This window comes from Xyrauchen texanus, chromosome 22, assembly GCF_025860055.1.
Source record: "Xyrauchen texanus isolate HMW12.3.18 chromosome 22, RBS_HiC_50CHRs, whole genome shotgun sequence".
Taxonomy (NCBI): Eukaryota; Metazoa; Chordata; class Actinopteri; order Cypriniformes; family Catostomidae; genus Xyrauchen; species Xyrauchen texanus.
The window spans coordinates 16196837-16216990 of NC_068297.1; the positions used below are offsets into that span (position 1 = coordinate 16196837).

Sequence of the window (20154 nt, forward strand, 5' to 3'; positions counted from 1 at the left end):
CGTGTGGAGGTACGGTATCTGGGGTTCCACTTGGGTCATGGCCAGGTGCGTCCCCAAATTGACAAGACCACGGCGATTGCGACTTGCCCTAGACCCAAGACCAAAAAGGGGTGAGGCAGTTCCTGGGGCTGGCTGGCTATTACAGACGGTTTGTACCTAATTATTCGGATGTCACCAGCCCGCTGACTGACCTTACTAAAAGGGGGCTCCAGATCCGGTCCAATGGTCGGAGCAGTGCCAACAGGCGTTTACACAGATTAAAGCTGCACTTTGTGGGGGCCGCTTTTGCATGCACCTGACTTCTCTCTCCCTTTTGTTTTGCAGACGGACGCTTCAGACAGAGGGTTGGGGGCCGTACTCACGCAGGTGGTGGAGGAGAGGAGCCCGGTGCTGTACATTAGCCGGAAGCTCTCCTTGAGGGAGACTAAGTACAGCACCGTAGAGAAGGAATGTCTGGCCATCAAGTGGGCGGTCCTCACCCTCCGATACTACCTGCTGGGGCGGGCCTTCACCCTCTGCTCGGATCATGCCCCACTGCAGTGGCTCCACCGCATGAAAGATACTAGCGCCCGGATCACCCGTTGGTATCTGGCCCTCCAGCCTTTTAAGTTCAAGGTGGTCCACAGACCGGGGTGCAGATGGCTGCCGCTGACTTCCTCTCCAGAAATGGGGGAGTGGTAGGCAGGCGGATGACGCCCGGCCTGAGTCGGGCGGTGGGGGTATGTGGCAGCGGGGGCGTGGTCAAGCGCCCGTCCGGGAGAGAAAAGCGGTAAGGGCGCTCACACCTGAGCTAAAATGATGACTAACACCTGTCTCTAATTTCAGTAACATGAGGAGAGCGGCATAAAAGGGCAGCAGTGACGGAGCATGGGAGCGACAACCCGTCCCAGAAAAGAACCCAGAACCAGAAAGTGTATTCAAAAAAATAAAAGCTTACCCCTTAAGCAGAGACTTGTTTCCGTCGCTTCCTTTGGGCGCGTGTCACAGGCTTTAATAGAGGCTTTAAAATACATTTATTTTGTTTATTTCCATATCACTGAATATAACCCTGAATTTTTTTTTATTACTCGTATTTTGTGTTTAACAATAAGCAAGCGAAGTAAGCAAGCAACCGGAAGCACATTCCGTCAGTCGTATGGGGACCCAGATTCTCATCCCGTCATTGGTCTACCATCCACATCAATCCATTTCGCAGTTGAATTAATCAATCTTTCCGAGGTAAAATATTAAGGGCTTTTATTTGGACATTTCTATGTACATGCTTTTGGAGCATCTCACTTGGTTGCATCATATCAGAAACACATTGTTTTAGGACTCTGTTTCAAGTTAAACATTGTGTCAAGGCTATTTGTAAGAACACATTCTCATCTTGTGCTGTCTGCTATGTGTGGTTTGTTGACTGTACAGCTGAGCGTTGCCTGTTCAGGTAAAGTAGCGCTTACTTCCCACAGGTGATTAATTGCATTTTTTTTTTTAAGGCAATATTTTTATGTAATTAATCACAATGAATTAACTTGTTAAATCAACAGCCTTCACAAATTATTAGGGCTGTCAAGAAATTATAGTAAATTGCAATGTATATACTGTATATACAGTACTGTGCAAAACTCTTAGACACATTACTGTCTTGAAAATGCTTATTTGACATATTCTGCTTTTAGGGTATCAGTAGGAAATATCAGTTTTAGATTTCAACATTCCCTTTGCAAATAAATGGAAGGCCCAACAGAGCCCGGATCTCAACATCGAGTAAGTCTGGGATTGCATAAAGATGCAGAATTGAGACATTCTATATAGATAGAAGAACTGGCAAGTCTGCCAACAACCAAGAAAAACTGTCCAGGTGTACCTAGGAGAATAGGTGCTGTTTTGAAGGCAAATGTGGTCACACCAAATATTGATTTAGCCTTTTGATGTTTGCTGGACTATGTATGACATTAACTGATTAATTCAAGTATTTATGGGATTATTTTTGAAGACATCCTCACTGTGCAACATTTTTCACAAGTGCCTAAGACTTTTGCACTGTACTGTATATACCGGTAGTGTGTTTTATAAATACAAATCAGGATATTGTATGGTAGAGACATAGACTGTCCCTCAGAAGTCTGTTGTTATTATTAAATAATTGTCTGATTGCGGTTATTTGAGAACCACGATTGTTGTGCACTTCAAATTCCTATCACTATCCAAATAAAGCAATTTTAAGCGAATATACTGAATAAATGCCATGAACTATTGAACTCCGACCATCTCACGGAACCACACCATGGGCCACACTCAGAGCAGCCCCTGAAAAGTTTCACTTTAATATAAAGTTTGCGTTATAGCAAATGCTCTTAGTCATTGTGGGTTCATACACACAGTGTTAATGATACTCAGTGACACAAAGGAGGACCGCTTACTCTTCTGTGGAGATGATAGAAAAAATATATATATTTTCAAATACACACAGAATATCAAAAGTCTTCATTTATGACAATCTAGGGCTTGTGGGTTCATTCGGAGGCCCTTAAGATTCAACTTTTATTGTCATTGTGCAGAGTACAGGTACAGAGCCAATGAAATGCAGTTGTTTTCGCATATCCCAACTAAGGGTCAGAGCACAGGGTCAGCCATGAAACAGTGCCCCTGGAGCAGATAGGATCAAGGGCCTTGCTCAAGGGCCCAACAGTGGTATTTTGGCTGTGCTGGGGCTTGAACCCCCAACCTTTCGTTCAGTAACCCAGAGCCTTAACTGCTGACCCATAAGTATAATATAATATAATATAATATAATAATATTTAGGTTGTCTGAGTTCCAAAAGCAGCAGTATTAATGTTTAGTGGACCAAGGCTTAAGTTAACCAACCAAAACGAGAGACAAATTTTCAGTATTTGTAAATATTTTTATATATAAAATATAATTTTTCATTTAATTCATAAGTTTTTAAAACCTTAAAGAAAATCATATATCCCTATTTATTATATGATTCCAAGTTGAATATGAATAAATTACTTATACACACCTTAATAAGTAGACAATGTGTGTGTCAACTAATCGTCATAATCATGAAAGCCCTAAAACAATTAATAATTTAATTAACAATTAATCATCATAATCGCAATTATTTACCAAATTTTTATCATCGTGACACCCCTAGTCCCTCATATAACAAACATGGTGAGATTTTGGTTGAGGATGTCTGAACTAGGGATGCAAATGGGTGGAAAATGCAATGCCATGCACAGATATATAAATAGTTAGCTAAACAATTTGAATATTCTGGAATGGTAAAAATATTTTTTACAATTGATGCTGGACAAATTAATAGAAATAGGCTAGATGAATAGATGAATACTCCTCAATCAGCATGCTAAATCAAACTATAACCTACATTCTTGTACGATAACAGAAAACTGGCTAGCAGAAGAAACAGCATCATAGTTGAGCTAGCTAGCACCATGATAGCTAGCCTCTTAAATTGTCAATGAAATGATGTTAGCTTGCTTACATTTATCTGATTTACTGGATAGCTAGCGACTATATAATCACATTTTGATTTAGTATTTGCTAGTTAAACTTTAATTGATCAAATATATTTACCCTAGTAATATCATCAAATCTTACTTGACTGGATGTAGTCCTTGGGCTCAAATGCAGTAGTGTGGTGTGTCCTGCTGTAGTAAGTAGCCTGTAGTAAGTGGTGTGCTGTGTGCATGTGATTGAGGAATGCGCAGGGTAGAAATTGAACTAAATTTGCATTAAATATGGTTGTTTTAACCAAGATTATGATGCAAGATGTTTTTTTTTCAACTACATTTAAGTTTCCTGTTATAGGCTAACCTGCAATTTTGCAAATTTCCAGTTTATTCCCATTAATTCCCGTTAATTCACAAATATTCCCATTAAGTCCCTTGGAAAGTTTCCAACTTTGAAAATTCCCAGAATTTTTCAACCCTAGTCTGAACTGATGTCGGTGGGCTCAAATCTCAGTGATTTATCAAGAGTTTTACACCACAAATTGTGTCTGTCCTCTGGCATTTTTGGTTAATTAAATGTCTAAAAATATCATACTCTTTCAAGACTTAATTAACCTAAAGACTTCTATGGATTATATGTGTGTGTGTACGTGTGTGCGTGGGTGTTCATGTGTGTATGCGTGAGACAGATTGCCCATGACATTTGCTCTATTTCACTGACTCATGGATCAGATTCATTCTCCATGCAGAAGGCTAAAGACCCACAAGGCGGCTGAAATGTGACCTGTGACCTGGACGAGATGCTGTCTGATAAACAAATGATTTAGGCAAAAGAACATAGTTAATCAGTCTTTTTTATATTAAATGTCATGTACTATGGTTCAATTCATCCAAATTCTTACAGGGGCACCTAAAAATCACCCTGAATTTCTTTCCTCCGTAGAACACAAATGAAGATATTAGGCAGAATATTAGCCTCATTCACCACTCACTTTCATTGCAGATTTTTTCAAACAATGAAACCGAATAGTGACTGAGCTTTTCATTCTGCCTAATATCTTTATTTGTGTTCTGGAAAAAAGTAATATGGGTTTGGAAAAACATTAGGGTGAGTAAATAATAACAACATTTTGGGGGAAACTGCCACTTTAATGAAATGTTTTGCATGTCCTGTCTATTATGTACATTGTAGCTACATTGAGTTATTTTGTAAATACTGTACGTTATACTTAATTCATCCTATAGCCAATAATACTGTAGACTGTTCTGAGAGGTTTTGTTTTTTGACAGTAGGGATGTAAAGTAGCATTCTGAAGTTATGAGGATGGGGGACGATTGCTAAGTGACAAAACTGGCCTCGGCTATAGTGGTGGTAAAAGGAACACTTCATAATTGTCATTGCCTCATTCCTGTCATATGATCAGTCAATTAGTGATCAGATTACAAAGAGGCATTGTTCATATATGAAAAGTGAGTAATTAAGAACATGACAACAATAGTAGTACAGTATTTGTCACTATCCATATGAGAAGATAGTCTGTGATAAGTGGTTGCCATGATGATGTTTCTGGCAAAGGTGCTAAACAAAGCCAGTAAAGGTGATGGATAACAGTCATGACAATATCATTGTGTCAACGATGTATAATGGATTGTATTGAGGGATCTGTTTTAATGAGCGTTCGGCCGTTACTGCATATGCAGTTCTTATTTCCTTGGACTTGCTGACTGCTTAGTAAACAGATATACATACTAAGAATGCTTTTTTAAGCTACTCTACTACTTTGTACTTAAAGAGGAGTGCACTGGTGCTGGGGAAAGCATTTTTGTCTTAGCAAGATGCTAATCCAACTTTCCTGTTCTTTTAATTTGCAAACAAGAAAGCTTTGCTAACAACTGTTTATGTCTCTTTCTATCACTCTTATCTCTCATTTCAACATAAAATATGAAACCCCAAAACGTGGTCACTTCAGATGTTTTAATTTCATTGCTTTATTTTATAAAACCTTCAAACAACTGATGCTAGACCTTTTCTCAGAACTATATTTACTTTTCTTGGACATTTTTTCCAATTACTTTTAACCTACTGGTGCTAAGGTCATTTTTATTGTTTATACACAACCAGAAAGTGTAACAATAATGTTATCTTCATATCTGAATGGTATATATTTTTTTACATATACTTAACAAATCTCTTTTTGTGAAATGTTTTGCTTGAAAAGTTTGTGCTATATTTCATTTAAATAAATGGCTTTTTATTTGTAATTATTCTGAATGTGCATGTGTGACTATGCTTTAATATCCAATAATTATACTGCCAAACAAACAAGTGCTTGTACTGTATGTGTATTTTCAGGTCCCTCAGGATGAATGGGGTGGGAGAGATGATGAAATCCCATGTAGAAGGATGCGAAGTAGCAGTTACGTTAAAGCAATGGGTGATCAGGACAGCGGGGACTCTGATGGCAGCCCTAAAAACTCCCCACAGAAAAGTGTGCGGCCCGATGCACTCGTTAAATCTGTGCTGCAGAGACAACTTTCAGACCAGAGGTACACACTGATTTATAAGTCAGTGAATCTCATTAAAAGGCTCTATTATACAGACAGAATGATTAATACACAGAGTCATGATGCACAAACAGGCATGAAATCATTAACAACTTATTTGCCCATGGTCACAGAGGCCTTCATTCTGCGTGTATAACATCCTGTTTGATGAATATGCATATCCATTAATAGCCATCATTATTAGCCACATGGCACTGGAGTTGAAACATCTGCAGTCACATCAAAGATTACATATTATAGACACGCAAAAATGAGAATGGAGTTCTCTGGTTTACTCATTGTAACCTATGTTTAGTAGTGCCAGTAAATTTGTTTGAAAAATTGAAGCAATTAAGATGACAAATACACGTCTTTGAGACAGGCTGCTAAAAATGGAAGATTCAGTACACAAAGACACCTACATTTACATTTTACATTTATGCATTTGGCAGACTCTTTTATCCAATGCGACTTACAGTGCACTTATTTCAGGGACAATCCCCCCGGAGCAACTTGGATTAAGTCTCTTGCAAAAGGACACAATGGTGGTGCCCAATCTGATTACCAGTTATGTGCTTTAGTCCACTACGCCACCACCACTCCAAACCTGCTATGCAAACTTTTCATTGGTGTTACATACCAAAACGCCATCATGCCTATCATAAAAACCAACTGTGAGTTTTACGTTTTCAGCTACCAATAAAAGTAGCTGTGTAAACCTCAGACATTATAAGGGGAGGAGACTTGTATACTATGTACCTGTATAAGGATGGTGCTTGTCAGCCCACTTTAAAGTTAAAAAGCCAATCACTTTGATAAAAAAGGTATTCCAATGCTCAAAATGGCAGCTATAGGATTGGAATCTTTGTTTACTTCAGAAACTTGCATGTGCATTAGCAAGACCAGCCAGGAAAATACTGTTTTTGGTGATTTAAGCTAAAGAAATACATTTCATGTTAGCAGTATCGTCAGATGTTATTTCTGCTTTGAAATATGTTACTGAGACATAATCTGGACCAATATTTTTGGAGATTTCTGACCCTCCCCATTTAAGTAGATTGGAGCTGTTCTTGCATGGAAATACTGGAAATAGCTGCTGAGAGGCTTTATCCATATGGCTGCTGAATGAATTGTCTTGCCTTAAAAAAACTTTGGTTTAACACATTTTATCATAGATTTTCCTGCCAAAACATCAGAAACTTTGTGGAAAAAGGCTGTGGATTCTGTATAGGCCTACTTTGTGTAATAGGGAAATGCCTTGCTGGTTGTGTCAGGCTTTGAACATGTCATGGAACAGACAAAACATCAGTAATACAGTATCTACAAAAAAAAACAGCAATTGCATTTTGTTTAACATTTATGGTTCCCCTTCTGTCGCTCTCTCGACATTGTGTCAGAGAAGCGACACTAGGGGTCTCTCTTGACATTTACGTTTTACATTTATGCATTTGGCAGACACTTTTATCCAAAGCAACTTACAGTGCACTTATTACAGGGACAATGCCCCCAGAGCAACCTGGAGTTAAGTGCCTTGCTCAAGGGCCCAACAGGGGCATCTTGGTGGTGCTGGGGCTTGAACCCCCGACCTTCTGGTTAGTAATCCTGAGCCTCAACCACTGAGCCCCTGTCTCGAGTGCCGAATATGCCTGACTTATGAGCCAAAGGCCAATGAGAAGTTGGCAGACAGTATTTGCATACCCCACCCCCGGACCCTCGGTGGTGGAACGGTTCCAGACCGCTCCACCCTGCATGCCATGGCCCCCTCCTGCAAGTCCACCGGGCCAAGGCACTTCTAACACATGGACTGGACCATGTCGCAGTACAGGAGGTACACAAAGCATGCTTTCTCCAACGCTCCCGTCTCCAAGGCATATTCAGCGCTCAAGAGAGACCCCTAGCGTCGCTTCTCTGACACAACGTCTTGTTACCTCCATCGGGGAACAGAGGTTACATACGTAACCTAGACGATTTCAGGTACACAAAGTGTTTTAATTTTTTTATATTTTCTCCCATCCTTTTGAAACATTTCCATTATAATTTTTTCTGTAGCCTGCATTGCACTGAATTTTGAGATATTCCTGTTTAACCGCTCTTCTTTTCCTACACCCCTCACTCTCACACAATACCACCTGGTGCCTTTGTTCTCTACTAGACACAATGATTATTTTCTGCTCAGGATTATGGGGGCTGTACACCATTATGCAAAGCATTGAAATATGATGTTATAAATCTGGCATGTCTGCCTCTCTCGAAGTACATCTAATGAAAGGGAGTGTAGCACATAAAATTAGCTCTTCCCCTGAATAGGTGCATGAGTGTATTCACTACTTATTATAAAAACTATATTCATACTGTATTAAGACTGTAAGATAGCACATATGCTACAATATGACAGATATATTACATTTTATCTGTATTAAGTTAGCACCACATTCAGCTTTCAATTAACATTGGCCAATTTTGAGAAGCTCACAGCATTTCAAAGAAGGTAGACCACCTGTGTTCTCAAAAGAGCTATTTGTTGTTGCTACTTTCTCAAAAGAAGTAAAACAATGTGTCAATGAATGTCTCTAGGGGTTAGAGATCCAAAGATTTTACCACATTACACTAAAGTGGATGATAAAATGTATCATTTACACTGTTTGATTATGGTGAAACATACAGAAATGTAATCTTTACCAAGAAAAGTATCTTTGATATTGGGTCTCATCCAGTGATCTCTTATACATTCTTGTAATGCACAAAAGCCAATGACATTGCATAAAATGGTTTAGCAATGTTTTCTTTTCTGTGTTGACATAAACTGGAAAAGGAAGACTATAATTTTACGTCTGTATCTACTTATTTAATTTTGTCAACTTTAGAGTGTACTCTAGCATATGGATGGCCTCAAAACTATTAGACATGGAATAAAAAGCCTCAAAATTGTAATTAAGATTTTATGGGTACCAGTTAATCAAGACCAGTTGGAGCTACTTTTGAAAGACAAAGTTCATTGGCTAAGGTGCCTGTCAGACAACTTTTATTAATTTTCTTTCCACCGTTCTAATTGCATTCTGATTGTAGGAGAGCAGGTACAGAGCCAATGAAATGCAGTTGTTTTTGCATATCCCAAATAAGCTAGGGTCAGAGCGCAGGGTCAGCCATGAAACAGCACCCCTGGAGCAGATAGGGTCAAGGGCCCAACTGTGGTACCTTGACGGTCAGTAACCCAGAGCCTTAACCACTGAGCCATTATTGATTGAGTACATCAACAAACAGTGTTCAAAACAATGTCCTTACCTTATCCCGATTCACTACGTTAAGCCTATAAAAATTATTTGTATTCTATGGGGTTCGATTTGGCGAACTTTCAAAATCGATGGTTTATGACGTTCATCCTTGCATTATTACGTCATGTCCGCACACACAGGAAAGAAGTGCAGGCTGTTTCGTGTTCCAGCTGGAGAAAAGAACTACGCTGTTCAACTCAGTTCAGGAGCACTCATACAGTTCAGGACAGCATCATTGCAGTCTAGATGAATGTATGTCTGTTATACACTTGGTGAAGTTGTTTACCTGCTAAAATGCTTGGATATTTTGTCTGGTAGGGTCGTTGAAGCTTATATTGCTTGTCGTACTTTTAGAAATCGAACATTACTCGTGTGTTAACCGATCGCGATGTATCTATGTTGTCCGGAGAAGTTACTGTGACATTTTTAATATGTTTGACTTCTGAAATTGACTTCTTGTAATAGTTATATTGCATATTTAAGCATATTATTGTGACAATAATTATTTTTAATAAAGTACATTTTTTTCCCCATCATTATTGAATCCTTGTTTTATGTTTTTAGTTTACTTGTTATTGTGTGAATGCATAGACATGCTGTTGCTGATTCTGAGGCTTGACAATATAGTAAAAAAATTATAAAGTCTTCTATTGAACTCTTATCAGCCATATCACAAGTTTAACCTCTTATTTAACCTTTTCAAATTGTAGTACAATTCAAACATTAATAGTAGATGAAACACTTGAATAATCATATAAAGATCTACTGGTGGTGGCTGAGGAGAGTCCTCTGTTCTCTATTTAAAAGTGCTTTGAGTGTAGAGTCAGAAAAGCAATTTAAGTGTAAAATTCATTCAAATATGTAAATAAGAGTGTTGTTTATCTTCATCAAAGCAAGTAATATATCCATTTCAAATGTGTAATCGTATTACAAAATATCAACATCAAAATAGCACGTTATGACTCCGTCTCCAAACATGATCACACACAGGCGATGTCAAGGTAAGCTCAAATTGTGAGATTCATCTGCCAGAATAGCAGTGCCAGAACACTGCCTATGTAATGTATTCTTCTGCAAATTGCTTGCTCAAATTGCTGTGGTTTCAACCACAGATGTTGCTAGAGAGCACAAAGTTATGTAGTACAGCTTTAACATATTACTGCACAGATGATTTTACATTTTCTAAGTGAGTGTGTGATACTTACACCTTCTTTGGAGATCCCACATGATCCACTTCCACTTTGAGATTTTTTGTGGCAGTCACTCTAGTGATGACTCTGGACACAGTTCAAACCAAATGTCTGTTCATGTTCTGGCTATTTTTGTCAACCCAAATTATTAAATCTACATGAAAAATTATGTGGTGGGTCACCCATCATTGCCTTCTGTCATGCAAATCCCTGGTATGAAAATCAAACTTGAGAAGAAAAGCCTCAGATTCAAACTGGCCATTCGATCAGCTCTAAAACTCATGCACAGGATGATGTTGGAGGCCAATAATCTGCCCTATTATGCTTTTATGGATCTTCCAGAGGCTGTTTTAATGCATGCCTAAACATTTCTGCCCTCACTAATGGGCAATTTGTTGATTACTGATTTTTCCGCTGAATAGACCAGCATGACTGGATATCTGCATATGGTGTGTTTTGTCCCCATTTACTGATGTCCAACCAGCTAGACCAGCACCAAACCAGCAGAAACTAGCATGGAAATTCATATTGGTTCTAAGCGGAAATTCTAAGCTGGTAATTTTAGCTACTGTAGACATACAGTACATAACATGAAGACATGTTATGATTCCATTTTCCAGAAAGCCACTGCAAGAACAGCCGAACATTCTAATGGAAAAGTATGATAGCTTCTAGAGTGCATGCAAGCAGATCACTGGGGACAGCCTCATTTATCTCTGCATGGCCTAGCCCCACTGAATAGGAGCTGATGGAAATCCACATACATATAGAATACATATTATATATTTACATTTACATCTATGCATGCGGCAGACACTTTTATCCAAAGCAACTTACAGTGCACTTATTACAGGGACAATTCCCACAGAGCAACCTGGAGTTAAGCGCTTTGCTCAAGGACACATTGGTGGTGGCTGAGGGGATCGAACCAGTAACTTTCTGATAACAGTTATGCGCTTTAGCCCACTGCCACCACCACCACTCTATATATATATATATATATATATATATGTATGTAAGGAATAATTGACGATGGCCCATTGAATTGTTGAAAAATAATGCACACCCGAGGTGGAAATGCGGCAGGGAGATGAGGGAGAGAGAGAGAGAGGGGAGCGTGAGGGTTTTTCACACAGATATTTCAGATAATAGTAGGAACTGTTGTATTGATCAAGTGTATCTAGCTTTAATACAGCTCAAGCCTTCGTTGCTAATTCGAAAACATCATGTTAGAACTAGCAACTGAGGATACGCTGCTTTTATGCACTTATTTGAGAAAAAAGCTAGTGTGTGTGTGTGTGTGTGTGTGTGTGTGTGTGTGTGTGTGTGTGTGTGTTATCTACAATAACATATGAAACAGAAAAGCCTGTGAGAAAGTATCAGTATTTATTTGTTTTATTTTTCTATTATCTGCAGTTATAAATAATGAAAAGGTGCCTGTGAAGGAGTAGGCCTGACAATATTTATTTATTCATTCAATATGTATTTTATCAGCATGAAATGTAAAAGACTGTGATGATGAGAGCTGACGTCTTTCCCAGCCTTTCAACTTTTAAGCAGGACGGCCCTGAATACATACACACTGAATACGCTGTGCCCGTTGCGCTACTGACTGTGGCATAGAAAGCTTGCAGCTGGGTATTTAGGGCGTTTACCCCCTCTCTCTCTTCCTCTTCCACAGAAGCATTTTTGGCTTTAAGCCGATCGTTAAAAACATTTACTGCCCAAGCTGGGGGTTTTTTTCATGAAAGTTTGTTTACTTCATGTTTTCCACCCTCAAGCCTGTCTAGCTGTTCATCGCTGATTGTTTTATGTCGTTTGCTGTTGCCAGTTGCCTTTGATGTTCTCTTTCGTTTGTAACTTTTTTTCATCTGGACTGTCCAATTCAGCTGCCGCCCAGTTGTTGAAATTTTCATACTTTCCATAAATATTAAAAGTTATTTCTGGAAAATCAAAATTGTCTGTCATTTTATTTGATGTTTGATCTTTTTGTTTGTTGTTTGATCTGTATGCTGTGGTGGACTGTAGGCTAGCCTATAACTTTTCCATTATTTCAGTTAACTTGGCGGAGTGACATGAAACCATTATGCGGTCAAGTCCTGGAACTACTTCTTAGCCGTGCGTTTCCTTGAAAAATAAGAATCAAGCATTCAACAAACCTGTGGTATAATTATATATATATATATATATATATATATATATATATATATATATATATATATATATTATATATATTTACTGCACAAATCAGTAGTGTGGACCTCCCACACAATTAAATGGCATGAGAAAGCACCCCACTTAGAACCAAGCACCCACAGACCTCTGTAAGAAAAACTTTGCAGATTACCAAAGAATTTGAATGCCTTTCATTCACAAAGTAATCAGAAAACAGTAGCTCATTAAGTATTTTGGCTTATTACACAGCACTTTGGAATACTCGATTCTGATTGGTCAACAGCAACATTCAGTGATCAGATATTTCTGAACAATGACTGTTGTTCATAGCATCACTTGTGTTCAAGCATAGCTTGTAGCTTGTATCGCTTTTGTGGTATTTTCAAGTAAGATATTCAAATAATTTCAACTCCAATCACAATCTCATATTCATATATTTATTTATTTGGTAAATAGCCATATAAAGACGTGGTAATATTTATCTTTGCGCTGCAAAATTCTACTGGTGAAGAACGCATGGACAGATTTGAAGCGATGTACACTGTATATTTTACTGTTCATTACTGTTTATACTATTAAATGATATATAATAAACATTAACTAAAATACATAAAATATAACTGAACACCAAAATACACATACAGCACTGTAACTGATATAAAAACAAGAAGAGAAATACTATAACTATTTCCATAAAAATATTGAAATATGATGTGTCACGCAGGAACTTGGGAATTACCAATTATTGTTTTTCAATGTAATTTTAACAAAAGCTTACTGTAAAAGTGTGTGTGTTCTCTTGTTAAACATAATATATTTTTTACTGTTAATTGTACTGTAAAATCCATAATAAAAGGCATAATTTTTATTTTACAATATTTTACTGTAAAATTACATATATTGTTTTGTTAAATATTGGGGAAAAATGCATGTTTATATGCGCTTTCTTACGCCAAATATGCTTAATAGGCCAACAACATGTGTGGTCACTTAAATGTATTAAACGGCTTTCCATTATGGGTGTAAGATCATAAAGGTTTTAAGAATAAACTGATCGACACATGTAGATTTTCGTCAATTACCCTGATTTTGCATTGCATGTAAACACCTTAACCTGCGCTCCTACTGGTTTATCCAATGTTCGCATGTGTTGTGCGCATGCCTCATCAGGGTTTAATGTCAAAAACAAAGAATAACAGGATTATTTCTAATGTCATGTTGTGATGACTGGCTCTGCGTGGCATCATCACAGCCGCGCTATATAGAACGTGCCGGCTATCTGAACTGACTATATTTACCCATACATCAAGTTTTCATATAATGTTTATGTTCTAAGTCTGTTTACTGCTCATTCATGTCAGTTTGGTCCAAGTTCCCCTCAAAAACGTCTAGGATACGGATGTAACCTCCGTTCCCTGATGGAGGGAACGAGACTTTGTGTTGAAGAAGTGACACTAAGGGTATCTCTTGAGCGTCGAATATACCTCTTATCTATGAAAAAAGGCCAATGAGAAGTTGGCAGTGTACTGCTGACACAGGAGTGGGCAAGTACTTGAAGTGCCAAAATTACCAGCTGTATCAGACTGCACGTACCCTTCCCCAATGCCCCATACCGTACCGCGAAAAAGTCCACGTAGGAGCCCTGACCTGTGGAGCACCTATTCCAGTACAGGGTAGATCTGAGTGCCCGCAGTGGATTGGGTCGGCGAATTCCTTCGCTGAATTGCGGACCCAGAGGGCTAGGGAGGAGTCATCCAGGTAGCCGAGTGATTGGGATCGACTGGGAGAAAAAGCGCACGGTTTTACCTCAACCGAGGGAAAGGGTGCTAGGTGCAAGCGATCCACCCGGTCAGTCCGTCAGTGTGTTACCGAGTTCTACTGGCTCACATTGTCGTGATAGTGCATCTGCCACCACATTGAGGTTGCCGGGGATGTGAGTGGCGCTTAGCGGCTTGAGTCGTACGCCGCCTTGGCGATTTATGTACGCTACCGCGGTGGTGCTGTCTGATCTGATCAAGACGTGTTTGCCCTGAACCAGCAGGAGAAACCTCCGCAGGGCAAAGAATACAGTCAACAACTCTAGGCAGTTGATGTGCCAGCGCAGTGGGGCCCCTTTCCAATGGCCCACGGCTGCGTGCCCGTTGCACACGGTTCCCCAACACAATTTGGAGGCATCGGTCATGACCAGGACGCGTCGGGACACCTGCTGCAAGGAGACTCCTGCCCGCAGAAAGCAGAGGTCTGTCCAGGGTTTGAATGTTTGGTGGCAGGCTGGGTTGACCATCACACGGTGCGTGCCGCGGCGCCATGCTCGTCTCGGGACTCGAGTCTGGAGCCAGTGCTGAAGTAGTCTCATATGCATCAACCCCAGTGGTGTTACTGCCGCGGAGGATGCTATATGCCCCAGGAGCCTCTGGAAAAGTTCTAAAGGGGCCGCAGTGCCTGGCCTGAAGGCGGCGAGGCATTCGTTGGTGAGGCGCGCTGACATTGAGACCTTCAGCGCCGAGAAAATAGATGCTCTGAACCGGGGCGAGCTTGCTCTTTTCCCAGTTGACCTGAAGCTCTAAGTGGCTGAGATGCCTGAGCACCTGGTCCCTGTGGGTGCATAGTAACTCTCGGGAGTGGGCCAAGATCAGCCAGTCATCGAGGTAGTTGAGTATGCGGATGCATGCTTCTCGGAGCGGGGCAAGGACTGCCTCTGCGACTTTCGTAAAGACACGAGGGGACAGGGACATGCCGAAGGGGAGGATCTTGTACTGATACGTCGAACGCAGACCGTAGAAAGGGTCGATTGGAAGTACGCGTCCTTCAGGTCTACCACTGCGAACCAATCTAGATGCTGGATGCAAGTTAAGATGTATTTTTGCCTGAGCATTTTGGACGGGAGTTTGTGCAAAGCCCGGTTGAAAACTCACAAGTCCAAGATCGATCGTAAGCCGAGATGACCAATGTCGCTGATTGCAGTTCCTGTAGCACATCGGAATCAGGACTACCCTCGTGCAGATCTTTGAGTGCCTTGGCCTGGTGGACTTGCAGGAGGGCGATGGCATGCAAGGCGGAAGTGGCCTGTCTGGTGGCGCTGTAGGCTTTGGCGGCAAATGATGACATCATCCTACAGGCCTTGTAGGGGAGCACAGGGCAATCCCGCCAGGTGGCGGCGTTCTCGGGGCATAGGTGGATCGCAACCGCCCTATCCACCTGGGGAATCGCTGTGTACCCGTGGGCCGCTCCGCTGTCGAGGGTAGTGAGAGCTCATCATGCACCTCCAAGAAGAAAGGGACTGAGGGCGGGGCGGGGTGGGGGGGGGCGTGGCTGTGAGGGCCCGCAGACCCCAGGAACCAATCATCCAACCGCGACGGCTGTGGGGAGGACGGAGGGTTCCAGTCCAGCCCCATATTGGCGGCAGCCCGGGCAAGCATGTCGGACATCTGGGCATCGGCCTCAGCCTGGGCGTGCTGGCCCGAAGGTCAGAGTCACCTGTGTCTGATGCCGGACCACTCTCCGATGCAGCGGCGAGCTCATCCAGCTCGGGGGGCTCCAGAGGATAGGCAGACTGGCCATGAGGCAAACCGATGTTGCCTCGAGCCTGGACGGGAGTCAACGAGGAGGTTCGAGGGGGCATACCCGTCAAAACCGAGCCTGCTGCCATCCCCAGATCGCCTCCAGCCGCGTCATCCTCAATCCCGTGGGAAGGAGCAACGCGGGGGGCGGCTGGACTGGCATTCCTTCGGTTGAAGGAAAGCCGCGACCGCAACGTTGCCATGGTCATGCTCTCGCAGTGAGAACATGAACCATCCACAAATGCTGCCTCGGTGTGATTGCTGCCTATGAAGAGGAGAGCACTCTACCGCATCCAGGAACTACACAGGTGCCGAAAGGCATCTTTATAAAGACGCGTCCTGAAAGGACGTTCAACGCCACTGTGTATTGCTCTTTTAGAGGAAAATACTCTTTTAGAGAAAATTACACTTTTTACAAAACACTCTTTCAGTTTTGTGCTGTGGAAGCGCCCAGGGGCAAACTGCACTGCCGTGCAGAGAAGGAGAAAGCCGCAGTTCCAACAGCAGTATCGCTCAGAGGTAGAGGAACAGGTGTGTGATTCGCAGCTCGCTGCATACACGACCATCGGCTCCGAAGAAAATTTCTGAATGAAACAGACGAATTTCCCCGCCTTTATACCGTATGTCCAGGGGCGGGACATGCAAATTCTGTCTGCCAACTTCTCATTGGTCTTTTTTCATAGATCAGAGGTATATTCAGCGCTCAAGAGAGACCCCTAGTGTCGCTTCTTCGACATAATGTCGAAGTGAGCAACAGACGGGGAACAGCTGTTATATCAAGGTACTCGCATTTCACTGGATTTATGCTAGCGTTCAAAAGTTCACTTGCCTGAAATGTTTCTCGTGATCTTAAAAACATTTTGATCTGAAGGTATCTGCTTAAATGTTTGAAATGAGTTTTGTAGACAAAAATATAATTGTGCCAACATATTAATTTATTTAATTACAAAACTAAAATTTATTAAAAAAATATATATATATAAATATATATTTTTTTTTATATGGATGACTTGGACCGAATAATTAAGAAAAGCAGCCACTGAGTGCCCAGCATATAGATGGGAACTCCTTCAATACTGTTTAAAAAGCATCCCAGGGTGATATTTGAAGAAGTTGGGTGAGAACATGCCAAGAGTACATTTATACAAAATCTAGGCAAAGTGTGACCACTCTGAAGATGCTAGAAGATAACATAGTACAGACATTTATAATTCCCATAGTTCCATTTCTATTATTCCATAGTTGTTGATGAATTTACTATTATTCTAAAATGTATAGAAGAAAAAAAGAAAGAAAAAAAAAGAATGAGTAAGTGACCTTAAACTTTTGAATGTTAGTGTAGTTGTTGTTTGTGTAAACTCATTGATAGGTGCACAAATCTATGGGTATTTAAGCTCACTACATCCCATTGTTTCATGCAAGAGTTCACTATTCCCCATTAATCACACAGAGACATGTCTGGTTGCATATTCTTTAACATTTATTCATTTAACTCAACATTTAAACCACCATTTAATCAGTTGCAACATGTGTTTCTCACACCTCTTCCTGCTTCCAGTGACTCCTCCTAGGAGGGGGTGTGTCCTAGGAACCCGTTTTTTTAGGCTAAGAGGGAGTCCATTTTACCAGTAAGGAGGATGCATTTATTATACTGTTTGCTTTTGAGATCTGAGATCTGGTTTAAATGTATGTTTATTTGTTTGGGTATGATTTCTGCTCATTTTGATCATGTTTAATAGTTAATTTGTCCCTGTTATGTATGGTTTTCATATATAATGAGCACCCTTTACCACTGACCACAATAAACACCTTATTGGATTATTCCTGCATATCATGTGCCTTCATATCACCTCCCCTTTACTGTCCAGGACACACTACGATACATGCAAATGCAGATTTCTTACTTTGTCTGATTTCTTTTTTAAATAATCTTTAAAAAGTGGGATAATGTACAGGTAGCCAGTCATTATCGCTAAATAAACACTGACAGGGTGATAAGTATTACCCTAAAGGGGTTTATTTTGCAATAATGACTGGCTGTCTGTACATTATCCCTCACTAATTGAATTATGTTTTCAGATACCAATAAAAGCGTATACTTTTAGCTCTGTTTAACAATTTTACCATGTTTAAATCCATTCTGCAGAATTCTGCAGATTTTTACCCAAAATCAGACCTTTGGGATCACTAAATATGTTTGTAATAGATTTTTATTCTGTTGAACATGGAATATGAACATGGAGTTCAGCTCATTTAATTATCACTTTTGTATTCTTGGTATTAGCAAAATAATGCACCAAATTTTGCTACACTCCTTTGAAAAGTTCAAAATAACTTAATACATGACATAGCTCTGATGGTGCTGCCTGCAGTGCTGAGATTATACTGTACATTTGGAACATCTGCCCTCTGCAGTTTAGCTGTGGAGCTTTAGAAATGATTGTAGTTACAGCGTAAGGCAGCGCCTCAGAAATCTCCCTCACAGCAGCAGCGGAGGACACACACAGTGCAAACTGAGGGAGACACATTGACTGTATTGATTTTTTTCCCGCTCAGAGCTCAAGAATTACCAATAGCAGCATCAGATCTGTCCTCACATCATGAAGAGTCTCTTCATGCTTTGTAACTTCATCAACAAACACTCCGAACATGTTTCCTTCCTAATATCTTAGGTTAGAATAAGCCTCAGTTTTGTCTGTTGGCTCTCTGGCATTTGCCATGATTTACATGCAAAGCTCATAGCAGAAATGTCACCATGATCTACTGTGAACATTCTGGAATGTGCTTGTTTGCACACACTTTTCGGCAGGTCTCAGGAGATGGTTGAAGCTGAGAGAGAGTGGGAGAGAGTGTGATTATATTCCCAGAGGATTCGACAGGCAAGGGTTTTTGGAAAAGGATGATGCTGAAGAGGAGAATAAATCAGGGGTTTTAAACTGGGGTTCAGGGAGTCATAAGGGGGCCCATGAAGAATTTAAGAAAAATAAAAGGTTAAAAAAGTAAACAAATAAATAATCATACTTTTTAACAGTCCCATTAAATGAAAACGTACAAATACACTTGTAGAAAATATAGTGATTCCATCAAATGAACTACTAAATATTTTAGTCTATATATTGGTGTGTACTGTATGTGTGTCTCTATTGACATTTTGAGCTCTAAACCAATCTGTTATCTTCAGGCCAATGCTATGAGCAAAGAAACAAAAGCCTCTGGCTAAACAAGACAACCACACATAATTAATATATGACATATCTTGCTCAGAGCAGCTTTAAAGCTTCTTCGTGAAACTATGTGTAAAGGGATTAACGGAAAGGAGGAGGCGAGAACCGGCTTGAGAATATAAATAATAGTTTAATATAAAACTGAAACCAAAAAACAAACACACACAGGTGTCGGACAGCTGTCCTTAAATCTCTCTCTCTCTCTCGCACTGCAGCTTCCAGTCGGCCCTTATCCCTCTCTGAGGCTTGATTAGCCTGATTAGGGGTCGGGTGTGCGGAATCACGACTTGGCCCCGCCCTCCCCCTGTCACTCTATGTAAATGTGCCTACAACAAAATTCCAATAACACCTCTGTCAGGTATGTAATTGTTTTATCCATCTGTCCATCCTAAATAGCATCATGTCTCTTTTGTCTATTTGCAGCTCATACCGTCTGGACAAGTCAAGCCGGGACATGGTCAAATACCTCACAAATATCACAGCAGATTTAAGGTGAATACAAGCAAAGACACACTAGCCACTCAAAGTACTGTATATGTTTTAGAATAGTGTGCACATTGATGCACACATAAAGTAGAAGTCTTCTAATCTCCTCATAATCCTCTAATCTTCTAATCATACATTTTGTCAGGTTCACTAACAGAGTGAAATATTGACTTCAATATGTTCAGTGCAGACTTAAACGTGTCATGTACTCTCTGCTGTTAGTTATTTTGAAGAGTGTACTA

At 40.5% G+C, this 20154-nt stretch overlaps 1 protein-coding gene across 1 annotated transcript in view; it reads left to right on the plus strand.

Moving 5' to 3' along the window:
• Positions 1 to 20154, plus strand: part of dlgap2a (discs, large (Drosophila) homolog-associated protein 2a) — a 240669-nt gene that overhangs the window by 174033 nt on the left and 46482 nt on the right. The window contains exon 4 of the mRNA XM_052153956.1: positions 5815 to 6008. Within this exon, the coding sequence (XP_052009916.1) occupies positions 5815 to 6008 (194 nt within the window). The remainder of the gene's footprint in view (positions 1 to 5814; positions 6009 to 20154) is intronic.